At 29.8% G+C, this 12,577-nt stretch overlaps 1 protein-coding gene across 1 annotated transcript in view; it reads left to right on the top strand.

Annotated features, from left to right (window-relative positions):
• Positions 1 to 6,875: 6,875 nt before the first annotated feature.
• LOC101494421 (uncharacterized) overlaps positions 6,876 to 12,577 on the top strand; it is a 7,588-nt gene continuing 1,886 nt past the window's right edge. Inside the window, exons 1-6 of the mRNA XM_012718714.3 lie at positions 6,876 to 8,033; positions 8,449 to 8,695; positions 9,197 to 9,264; positions 9,682 to 11,293; positions 11,584 to 11,723; positions 11,847 to 12,033. Coding sequence (XP_012574168.1) covers positions 8,545 to 8,695; positions 9,197 to 9,264; positions 9,682 to 11,293; positions 11,584 to 11,723; positions 11,847 to 12,033 — 2,158 coding nt within the window. The 5' untranslated portion in view covers positions 6,876 to 8,033; positions 8,449 to 8,544. The remainder of the gene's footprint in view (positions 8,034 to 8,448; positions 8,696 to 9,196; positions 9,265 to 9,681; positions 11,294 to 11,583; positions 11,724 to 11,846; positions 12,034 to 12,577) is intronic.

The raw sequence follows: 12,577 nt of genomic DNA, 5'->3' as shown, positions 1-12,577 counted from the left end.
GCATCGATTTTTCCGACAAAAGGATCTAAGCTAGCAAGCATCTTAACCAACTCGCTCATTCAATAGCGATTGCTAGTGTTATCATTTTAGACTCCATAGTGTACTTAGTCAATATTGTATGTTTCTTTGATTTCCAACATACTGCTCCTCTAGCTATGCTAAATTTATAGCGACTGATTGCTTTCGAGTCATCTGATAAAGTGTTCCAATCAGCGTCATTGTATCCTTCAAAGACAACAGTAAATATTTGATAATGTAATCCAAGATTCATGGTCCTTATAAGGTATCTCATGACTCTCTCAATAGTGTGGCAATGCTCCATATTATGTATACTAACAAACCTACACAATAGTCCCACGACGTAGGCAATGTCTGGTCTAGTACAATCAGTGGCGTACCAGAGACCGCCAATGAGGTTTCCCTAACACCTTCACCAATATTTTAGAAAAAATTTACACTTAGATCATATGGCGTGCAAGTAGATTTACAGTCAAAGTAATTGTATTTCTTTAATATATTTTCAATATTGTGAGACTAATCCAAATAAACTCTCTTTTTCGACCTAGTAATCTTGATTCCAAGAATTGCATTTGCTTCTTCGAGATCTTTCATTTTAACTTTGTTACACAACAATGATTTTAAATTATTTACAACTTTAATGTTTGAGCCAAATATGAGTAAGTTGTCTACATAGAAACATATGATAGTCAAATATCATTTTTCAGATTTGTAATAAATACATTTGTCACTTTCATTCAATTTAATCCTATTCTATATAATGAAGTTATGAAACTTCTCATGTCATTGCTAAGGAGCTTGTTTAATACCATACAAAGACTTATCTAACTTACATACCTTGTTTTCTTGTCCATGAATCACAAAACATTCAGGTTTCTCTATATAGATTTCTTGTCCATGAATCACAACACCAAGTTATGAATAACATCAAGTGAAATTATTACCCTAAAGATCTAATTCTAGTGATTGGTGAAAAACTTTCAAATAAATCTATATTTTATTTATCTAAAACCTTTGGCTACAGTGCAAGCCTTGTATTCATCAACAGTTCCATCATATTTTAGTTTCTTTTTCAAAATTCATTTACAACCTATCGGTTTGCAACCAAGAGGTGTGTCTACTAAATGGCAGGTCATTTTAGACTCTAGATAATCCATTTCATCGTTTATAGCTTCTTGCCACAGATCTGCATCTAAAGACATCAAAGTTTCTTGAATATTTGCAGGATCCTCTTCTAATGTATATGTCGTATAATCGGGTCCATAATCTTTATCAACTCTTACTCTCTTACTTATTTGAAGTTTTGTTTCGCCTTATTTGTTGCTTTTAGTGCTCTTGATCATGGCAACGTAACTTGTTATGGTTCCCCCACTACTTCTCAATTTGAAAGGAAATCTATTTTCATAAAGAACAACATCATTTGACTCTATGATCACTTTAGTGTTTGGATCATAAAAATTATACGCTTTGTTGTTTACTGCATACTCAATGAATACACATTCATATGCCCTATTGGTGAATTGAACTCGTTTGGGAACAAGAATTCTAACATAAGCCAAACAACCCCAAGTTCGAAGATAAGACAAGTTGGATTGTCTTTTTTCAAAATCTCATAAAAAGATGTTTTGTTTTTAGATTTTGAAACTCTATTAAAAAAAATAGAAAACAATCAATAAAATTTTCATCCCCCAATGAGATGCAGCGTCAGAGTTAAGCATAATAATAACAATAAGTTCAGTAAGAGTTTTATTCTTTCTTTTAGATTTACCAAAAAAAATTGGACATAAGTGAAATAGTTCTTGCTTTCAGCATCAGAGTATGGTCTTATGAGCTTAACACTCTTTATATAGTGATGGAACCTATCTCATATATGTAAAGTATCCAATGTGGTACTTTAATAGTTATAGAGTTGAAAGTTAATCAATGTATGAAAGATTTCAAGTGCGAGACTAACAATTTTTAAACTCATACACTAACATACACTCTATGTTTCAACATATTTGACCACAATTTTATTTTTTCCATAGGTTTTCTTCGTCATAAATAATCTTATTTGAGATACCTTAGACACAAAATATAAATACCTCTTTAAATGGAAATTTGAATTCGGTTTCAAAATGTTGTAGAAGTCTTTCATCTTATGCTAGACCTAACATGTGCTTGTTTTAACCATACAATTTTAATAACTAATCATTAATTAATAGCAAATTAACTTTACGGTAGAGTAGCTCTAGAAAATTATATTGTAAATATGACGAGCAAAGTTGCCATTAGAAAATCACAGATATATTTGTTTTCATGAGTGAGACAATGAACAATGAATTGATATAAGTTATATATGTATTGAGACACTCATTGTCGTTTTTCTTTGTTTTTTCTTTGTTTTTTCAAATGGGTAACAATTAGGTCACCACTTTTTAAGATATTGAGAACGACTGTAAACTTTTATTTTTATGAGGTATTGTTATTTATTGTTAGAGTTTTAATGAGTTTTAAGTACTAATCTATTGTAGAATTTTTCCACTAATATACTTAAATATATGATTAGTTCCTACAAATATGTATTTTTTTTTTAGTTCTAGTAGTTTTTTGTTTTATTTTTATCCTTGCAAATATTTTTATTTTGTTTATTGTCAGTGTTCGTTTGTTTTAGTCTGTGTAAATTTAGTTTTTATTAAAATTGGTCATTATAATTCCATATATCGTTAATACTTAAAGGACTAAAATCAAATATTATATATATTACAGTGACTCATTAAAAAATTCAATTTTACAGAAACTATAACAAAAGGGTAAGGACCACAAACAAAAACAAAATTACAATTACAATTACCAAAATCAAACAAAAAAGCTTACAGAAACTAAAATAAAAAATTAAAGACATATATATTTAAGCCTATAATTTTTTTTAATTGGTAAAAAACCCCTTAGTTAATTAAGAGAATTTTTTTTAGTATTATGAGAAAATATTTTGTGCCTAAGGTGTAATATTTTTATATTTAGTGAATTAATAATGAGACAAAGTAAAGATTGTAATTCAATTCAAATAAAAACTGAAACACAACTAAAAATTGAAATTCACACCTAAAATTTGAAATTGAAAACTCAAAATTGAAATGGTTTTAGTTTTTGGAAATTTTAAAAAATAAAACCATCAAGGGCCTAAATATTATTCACCAAAAGTTTCAGCAAGATAAAAAAATTGGAATTGTTATTATTCATAATAGTGAATATTAAATATTTTTTTTACGATGAAATATAAAAATTTAATATAATTATTATAAACAATGAAATGATGTTTTTTTTATAAAACTATCTTTCCTAAAATAGAAAAATCGATAATTAACTTTTTTATCATAAAAAATTATCATTAATTCATTAGTTTAGGGAGCAAATGTATCAAAATCCTTTAATTTGTGAATGTATCATAAAAGCTCTTATAATGAAAAGAGAAAAAGGTATATACACTCACAGTGTAGAAGAGTTATACACTTTCGTCCAATTACATTCATGTATGTTGTCAAACATGTAACTTTACCTCCACTTAAATAATATGACATGGCAAAATAAATAATTTATATAAATTGTCGATATAAAAGAGTTTTGAGTAAAGACTCATTTTAGTCTTTGAGAAATTTTGAAAGACCAAATTTAGTGTTTGAGAAAAACAAAAGCACTTTTTAGTCTATAAGAAAGATAAATTTGACCAAATTAGTCATTACGTGAACTACATTTAGAAATTTGGTTTTTTTCTTTTTATGTTGTTTGATCAACTTGATTATCCTATAATTTCTATAAAAAGAGACAATTAAGACTTTGATAATAACTAAAAATAAACCGTTAATTCTTTTATGAAAATTAAATGAACAAGTTTATAGTCTCTGTCAGGTACTTAATTGTCTATTTTTAGTTATTGTCAACGATTTAATTATCCGTTTTCATAGAAATTACATGTATGATAATCAAATTGATGAGTCGTTGAACAAGTCACAACAAAAAAAAAATCAATTTTTTAGTTGTGGTTCACATAATTAATACTAATTTAACCCAATTTATTTTTTTTTATAATCTAAAAAATATTTTTATTTTTTTCAAAGATTAAATTGAATTTCTGAAAATTTCCCTTTACCAAAATAGATTTTTACTCCAGGAGTTTTGCTCTAAAATATAAATTCTATTGCACTCCACTCTAATAAAAAAATGTAAGTGCATGAGAAGTTCCACCGCATTATCGTAAATGTTCAATTTTTTAATTATGTTTCATTCATTTTTTTAAATCAAAATTCAAAGTACGCAAAAATTACTGTTTCAATTAATTAGCATACATTAGTTGGGGAAGAAAAAAGCAAACAATACGAAAGTGTCCATATCTATACACACTAGTTGTTTAAAAAAGTGCATTAAACTTAAAGTATGTAGTTAAAATTGAGTATTAGATTCCAGGTACGTGGTCCCAAAGGGGACCTAAATCATGTCGATGATGCCTCATGCATCCAATAGATTCCACATACAGACATACTCTACGGATAGGAACAAGATATTTAATTTGGATGAGTATGGCAAGATATCATAGTGTAGTATTCCATCCATTATTAATTTTGACTAAAGACTATGAATGTATCACATATACATATACATATACTATGATGTGTCAATAAATTATATTATACTCTATCCATCAAACCACACTCAACAAATTTTGCAAAAGTGCTTTACCCAAATCTAATACTTCATAATGGGTGCAAGTTTTGTTCCTACATAATCGTAGTATCATGTATGTGATACAATTAGAAATCTAGAGTTTATGAAAATCATGGTTATGGGCTAAATGAAAATTAATAGGAAGTGTTATGTTAATGTTGGTGACATGGGAAATGAAGTGAAGTAGCAAACGTTTTGTCTCATACACACTTTGTCAATTAAGTGGACAACAACAAAAAGTAGTGGGCCCAACCGCTTTGAATTAGTGGGGGCCCAGATTACTATTTAGGCCCAGTTTTCTCCTCTCATGTTTCGTTCAAAAAGAATTGGCATCCCAAAAGTACTTTGCATGCCTCGAGTCGTTAATTTTGCATCAATAGATGCTGCCGCAAGGAAAGCAATTATTATTATTATTATTATTATTATTATTTTAGATGCATTTTATTAATTCTAATGTTCTTTTTAGTTCTAACACAAGAACTATTTAGATAAACTGTAACATATTCTTTGAGCAAGGATTAAAATTACAATTAAATTTATAGAATATAAATTACTAAAATAATTATAAATAAATATTAATAAATTAGTGGTGATGTTAATTTCTTTATATTTAAATTGGAGACTTCGTTCTTAAAACTTATTAAATACAATTTAGCTAACCAGTCAAATTATCTAGATGACTATAAATCCATAAAGTTGAACCTTGCTATTTATTATTATGCATATATAAATGTGGAGTCATTACATGACTACATGTATCCATTAATTACTAATTTAAAAAAAATGGAGAGGGAAAATGTTCTTAAAGTGATATTATCTACCATTTTATAATATTAAACTCTTACTATTGAGTTGAAATCTCATGTATAAATGAAAATTTAAGGCACTAAAGAATATGTATTCTTGGTGTGAAATTGTCTTACGTCTATATTCAATGAAAATTTATTATTTTACTATGTCACATTACTTTTGTAAGGATATTTTCAAATTAGCAATACACTCTCTAATTGTATATATTTTAATTTTTTTTAGGCTTTATAACAAATTTGATCCATCTATTTTAACTCATTTACTGAATTCGTTTCTCTATTTTAAAAGTCAATAATTTTGGTGTATTCCTTGTACTTTTAAGCTATACAATAATAATTTGACATATTTTAAATGATGTAGCATACGATTTAATGATATAAAACTATTTTGATGCATTAATTATTTATGCATCATTAATTAAATTACAAATATGAAAATTTGTTTAAGTCGAGAGTTAATTTTTTAAAAGGTTTTATTGCAATTATGTCATATTATTTAAAATATGTAACATCATATTTTATAGTTAAAAAATAATAACGAGAGACCAAAATTGTTAGATTTTTAAATGGTGAGATCGATTTCATAAGTTAGTAAAAATATAAAATTAAAATTGCAATTAGACCTTATTAATTTTAGTTTTTTTAATTTAACATATTTATTACTTCTTCATATATTTCAAACATAATCGATTTATTTCCTAATGCGAATTTCTTAATATATTATATTTGGTTTTAAATTTGTTACTTTAATGCAACTTTATAATATTTATATATTAAAATAATTTCTTAAATTTGTAATTTGAATTGGCCTAAAAGTAATTCAGTTTAAATCAAAATAATTTAAATTAGACTTTCTTAAAAGTTCTACCCAAATTAAATCGAACGGTAAATATTTTAATTTTTAAATAAGATAATTTTATCTCATATAACATAAAACAGTTAAAACCAAGTATCTCTTTGAGAAAAGTATCCTATCACTCTTTTTCTAAAATGGTTAGTACAAGACGGAAAGAATAATTATTTCTATTGAATGATAGTGTTCAACAATTTTCCTTTCAAGAAAAATATTTTACATTATTAGACATTGAACTTAAATTTAATAATAATAATATCCAATTTCTTTTATGGAATAATATTAACCCAATTTAGTCAAAATACAAACTCTTTATAGTCAAATAATATTTTAAATAAATAATAAATTCAGTCCAAAATTAAATTAAATATATCTAAATTATATTTTTTATATTAAATTTTTTATTTATATTTGTGATTTGTAAGAGTTTATTAATCCAATTGGTTCAACGCCGAAAAAGCATTTACATTAGGTTTTCTGTTCATAGGTGGCGTACACGTTAATCCTCTCTCTCTCTCATTCATCCATTCATTTGCATTCTCTCTCATGCATTTTCATTTTCATTTCATTTTTGGTGGTGAGTTTTTGAACTTTGAAACATGAGGAAAAAAAAAGAACTAGAGAAGAAATAGACACATCCAAAGCAAAAACTTAGTTGTTTGTTTCATCACAACAAAAACTCTCTTTTGTGGTGGGACCCACAATCTAGCTATCTTCAACTGTCATCATGTACTAATATTGTGTCACCCAACAACATTGTAAAGCTCTCCACTTTCACTTTCCTTCTCATAATTCCCAACCAACAATTTTCTCTCTCTCTTCCACTTTTTCTTCACTTTGAATTATGGCTTAAAAATAATGGGTCGGTGTTAAATTACCATTTTCTTCACTTTTTTGCTGTATTAGAGATGCCCATTTGCAAAAGTTTTCATTTTTTTCTTTTGGGTTGTGAATGAATAATTTGATGCCAATATTCTCTTTCGAGTTTTGAGAGAGAATGTAGCGTTTAAGTAAAGATTTTTTCATTTTGTTGATTTTGAAGGTCTTTTTTTTTTTACTTTGTTGGTGAAAATTGGAATTGATTGAGAGGGTATTATATTATCAAGTTTTGATTTTTATAGGGTGTAACTTAAGAGAGAATTTTTCATTTTTTTGTTGAGAGTTCTGAATTTCCACAAAGATCAGTGCACCATTTTTTGCAGTGATGGATTCAATTCAATTATATAACAAAAAGTGAAGAGAGTTTTTTTTACAGTTTTTAGGATAAGCTTTTTTGTTGAGATTTTCAAAGTTCAAACTTCTGCATCACGTTTTGATCATTGACTATACATTTATTGGAATAAAAAAGGGAATCAATGAGCTGTTTGAGTCTTTGATTCATTTTCAATTAAGAAAAGCTTTAAGCTTTATAGTTTTCTATCTCAATTGGCCTTTTCTTCTGAGAGAATGTCAGATTTTTGAGATTTTCATCTTTCTCATATGGTTAAGGTGTTTAGAAATAAGGCATTGAATTTGATACCTTCTCCGCCAAAGGAAGCTGAAATGCCTTGAGCTTCACATAATTGGGAAACTTGAAGGATTGGAATTGGAATCCTTGGATGCTTCAAGAGTTGATTCATCAGGTGTTGAGTCCAAAAGGCTCAAAATAAGAGGTACTCATTTGAAGCATTCTCTTCTGTGATTGTTCGGTTCTGACTAAATGACATGAATTGATAGCTGCTTAACTTAGATGCATTATGCATAACCTAATAAACTGTTCTGTTCTTGTTACATTTCTTAATTTAGTGGCAATTATATCTTATTTTCCAATGATTGTTCTCTTTTGTCTCTTGTGCTGCTAGGAGTTATGATTTTGATGATGATCTATGTGATGTGACTAAGATTTAGGCCTCTCTGCATGAGTTGATTTAATAAACATGTTATCATAAAGATATTAGTTTGGTGTGAGGCATATGCATATATTTACTTAATAATTTGTCACTTTGTTAGGGTTTTATACATGAACTATAGTTTTTGGAGGCATTGGAGATACTTTTTGTTAGCTGAATTTGTTTGTTAACCTATCAGGTTCACAATCTTACATCCGTTTAGGCCAAAACTACCTTAGCAACTTTTAGGTAAAGGAAAAAAGGATTCAAAAGAAGTCAATTGTGCTCAATCATCATGGCAAAAAAGTCACAAAGACGCACTGTGCAGTATGAGAAAGATAAGTTGGGCTGTATGTGGGGATTTATGAGTATGTTTGATTTTCGCCACGGTCACCGTACTAGGAAGTTGATTGTGGATAAGAGACGACGCAGCAAGCACTCTGGTGGTAAGAACTATGCTTAATAACATTTAGATTTTTACAAAGTTGATAACTATGCTCATGTTGGTCTTCCTGAATGCAAAAATAGATAACAAAATGAGTATATGTTGAGTAAATGTGCAGTGACTAATGTTTGAATGTCAAGCATTTTTTCTTTTGTAATGTTTTCAAGTTGAAATCTTTCATAAAAAAATGCTTTTCCTATCTCCAATGTTGTCGAATAGCTGCTATAGCGGCAGTATCGTGCTACCGCATAGCAGAATATTAAACAAATTACTATTGCTTTGCAATATGTGTAATACAAAGTGTTGTCAAATTGCCGCTATTGCGGCACTATAGCACTATGACATGGCAGGATTTGAACAAACCGCTATTTTCCATGAACCGCAATTGACAACACTGCCTATCTCAAATGGTTTTGAAAATGACACGTGGTGCATCTGCAATGGATTAATAAACTTGAATCAAAATTAATTGTTAAAACTTGCAATTCTTTTTTTCTTACAGGTATTGTACATTCCAAGAATAAGTTTGAGGTGTTGAACAATATGGATGAAGATTGTCAAGGCACTTCTGTAAGTCTTTCTATCCATATGCTTATGCAACTCATCAATATCAAATTGAAAAAGTGAAATTTTACAAAATTATATGACATAAAGTAAGGATGTTGGTGCATCTAAAGCCTGTCTGAATAAACAACTTAATTAAGAACTTATAGCATAAGCGTTTATCATATAAATGCTTATGTATAAGTTATTTCTATAATGAAAGGTAAAATAAAGTCGAACTGTTTAAATATAAGCTACAAACTGTTTTCATAAGCTATCTTGAGAAATTTAAGGAAATAAGCTGAAAACATCTTACAGACATGTCATAAGATGTTTTCATAAGCTCTCTCAAACAATCTCAGAAGTGTTTATGCTAGTAGCTGAGTTCATCTAATTCAATCCAAACAGATGCTTATTAGTATCACTGCATCATGAATGTTTCAGGATTGTGGAGAGAGTAATAGATCAACAGTGAGAACTATTGTTAATAAGCCTAGTGTGAAGAAACTCATAGAAGAAGAGATGTTCAGTGATCAAAATGCAATGAAAGATATTGATAATTCTGAAGTAGAATCAAAGGAATCCAGACAAAGGCGTGAAGTCTTCTTGAAGTTAGATTCCAAAAGAAAAAAGAAATCTTGTGAGAAAAAATGTGATATCACCGATGATTTATATTTGAATGCTGCATTGAAATCTGAAACTTCACGTCAACAGCACTCGAGGAAGCAATCTAAAGATAATCTTGATGTGGATACAATAATTGATGAGTTTTGTAATCTAAGAGGTGTTTGTTCCATGATGCATGGCAATGATGGAGAAGTAGAAAAGTATGCACACAAAAACCAGAAACAGAAGCATGCTATTTCTGAAAACAATTCGAGAGATGCAATTCGTGAATTTGTGAATCAGATGATATTGAATGGCAAAGATCCTGCGGAAGCTAGAAAATTTCTTTTCTCTGATGAACTAATGGAAGCACTTGAGCTTATAAGTTCTGATAAGGAATTGTTTCTTGCATTTCTACAAAATCCAAATCCACTTGTATTGAAATGTGTTCAAGAGTTTGAGAATTCTCGGGAGACGAACGGAAACCAATATAGCCGTGTTACAGGTTCCAACTTCTCCGAACAAGATCATGGCAATACAGAACAAACTATGGAGATTGTGAACCACAAGAAGCATAATTTTTTCAGAAAAAAGGTGAAGTCACAATCAAAAAGTTCAACAAATGAAAATGTGAATGCCAACATTTCAAATAGAATTGTTATTCTAAAGCCGGGGTTAGTCGGAATGGAAAATTCTGAAACTGAAAACCACCTTGCCTCACCTTCTGTGAGAGGTAGTTCACATTTTTCTCTTACAGAGATAAAAAAGAAGTTAAAGCAGGCTATAGGACGAGAGCGACGTGGAAACTTTGAAGGAGTCTCGAATAAGGGACCTAGCAACAGAGCCATAGGTAAAGACAATGTTGGAATGAGATCTCCTAATAAAGATCATTTCTTCATCGAAAAAATTGCAAGACCTTCTTCAACCGGTGTTACTAAAGGAGACAAGACCGGTACAAATAGAGATTCTGAAGCAGTTGTGGAGCATGAAAAGGCTACTTATCCCAAACAAGGTGTTTCTAATTTATATATTGAAGCTAAGAAACATTTATATGAGAGGATAGATAATGCAGATGAGAACAAGGACATGTCAAGTAGGGACATTTCGAAAACCATTGGAAGAATACTATCTTTTCCTGATTACAACTTTTCTCCACTTTGCAGTCCTGGAAGGGATTGGGAGCATCATTTTGTGACTGCAAAGACAAGACTTTCTACTTTGGATAAATCTCGGGAGGCTAATAAGGATAATTTGTCTCCAAAACAAGCAACCTTTGTTGGTCATTCGGATCAGAAGAGAGATAATCTAGAGAAGCAGTCAAGCATGCGCGACGAAAGCTTTGATAATAAATCCCAAGAAATTAAGTCAGACTCAAAATTTTCAGACGGCCTAATTCACGATGATAAAGAGGAAAAATGTTCTCCTGATAGAGATGAGATAGTTCTTGAAGGTATCATGTACTAAATATATGATTTAAGCAATGTTGTCAAATAGCAGTTATAGCGTAGCAGAATTTGAATAAACCGCTATTATTCTGCGGTATGCTATTTAGTATAAAGTGTCGTGAAATAGCAACTATAGCGGTGCTATAGCACTGTAGCATAGCAAAATTTGAACAAATTGCTATTTTATGTGATCTGCGATTGGCAACGTTGGATTTAAGTGATAGATACTATGGCAAATTTTGGTGTGTTTGTTTTATATATTTTGTTATTTATCCTTTTCTTAATTTATGTGCAGGTGATGTAGAATCTGCAAAAGATATAACTATTTTAGAATCTTCCTCAGAACCAGTTGGCCTCAGTGCAGGAAATGAGGACCAAAGCAATAATATCTCAGAAATTTCTGATAGTGCAACATGTTCTCAACGTTTGGAGCAGGTAGTATCTTTGTCTGCACTACAATTTTACATCAATTAATGATTTACTCAATGCTATATTTTTATGGCTTTTTCTTTGGTGAAGAGAACTCTTATATTCAAACTGTCATTTTTCTTTCTGCAGGATGTAATAACAGAAGAAAACCAATCATCATCTCCACTTTCATCCCCCTGTCACTCTTCAATCACAAGGAAAACTAAAGAGCAAGAGATTCTCACAGACGTATCGGAGCGGCCAAGTCCAATGTCTGTTCTTGATATTCCATTCTTAGAGGATGATGCCAGCTCTGTGAACTCCAGATGTCAGCCAGGTAAGCATTCATGCACTAAAGCATTAAAGGGTCTATTTAGAAATGTTCTTAAACTCTCTTTTCAGTAACCTGATCTCTAAAAACTTGTTTCCATATCCAATGGTTCTATTGCCTCTAACAGTATATTAAGGGTCTGTTTGGATTGATTTATTTGAGCTTATCTCGGGCATAAGTACTTGTAAGATTGTTTGAGAGAGTTTATGAAAACAGTTTACGACATGTCTATAAGTTATTTTAAGCTTATTTTGATAAGCTCTCCAGGATAGTTTATAATAACAGTTTATAGCTTATATGAAAACACTTTGACCTTATTGTTGTTATACAAATAGCTTATACATAAATACTTATATAATAACGTTTATGCTATAGAAATATTTTTCAACACATTTGTTTGGTTGCATTATGCTATAGAAAAAAATAAGGGTCTAGAACTTAACCCAGCCCAAACATAATCGATTGGGTCGGGTATAGGGTTTTGTCAAAACCGGCCCAACCCAACCCACGTACACCCCTAGTTGCATATTATTGTCTTTTGGCTTTTTCT

The sequence above is a fragment of the Cicer arietinum genome, chromosome 7 (genome assembly GCF_000331145.2).
Source record: "Cicer arietinum cultivar CDC Frontier isolate Library 1 chromosome 7, Cicar.CDCFrontier_v2.0, whole genome shotgun sequence".
Lineage (NCBI taxonomy): Eukaryota > Viridiplantae > Streptophyta > Magnoliopsida > Fabales > Fabaceae > Cicer > Cicer arietinum.
The sequence above is the reverse complement of the archived record's forward strand: the minus strand, read 5'-3'. Positions and strand labels throughout refer to the sequence as shown.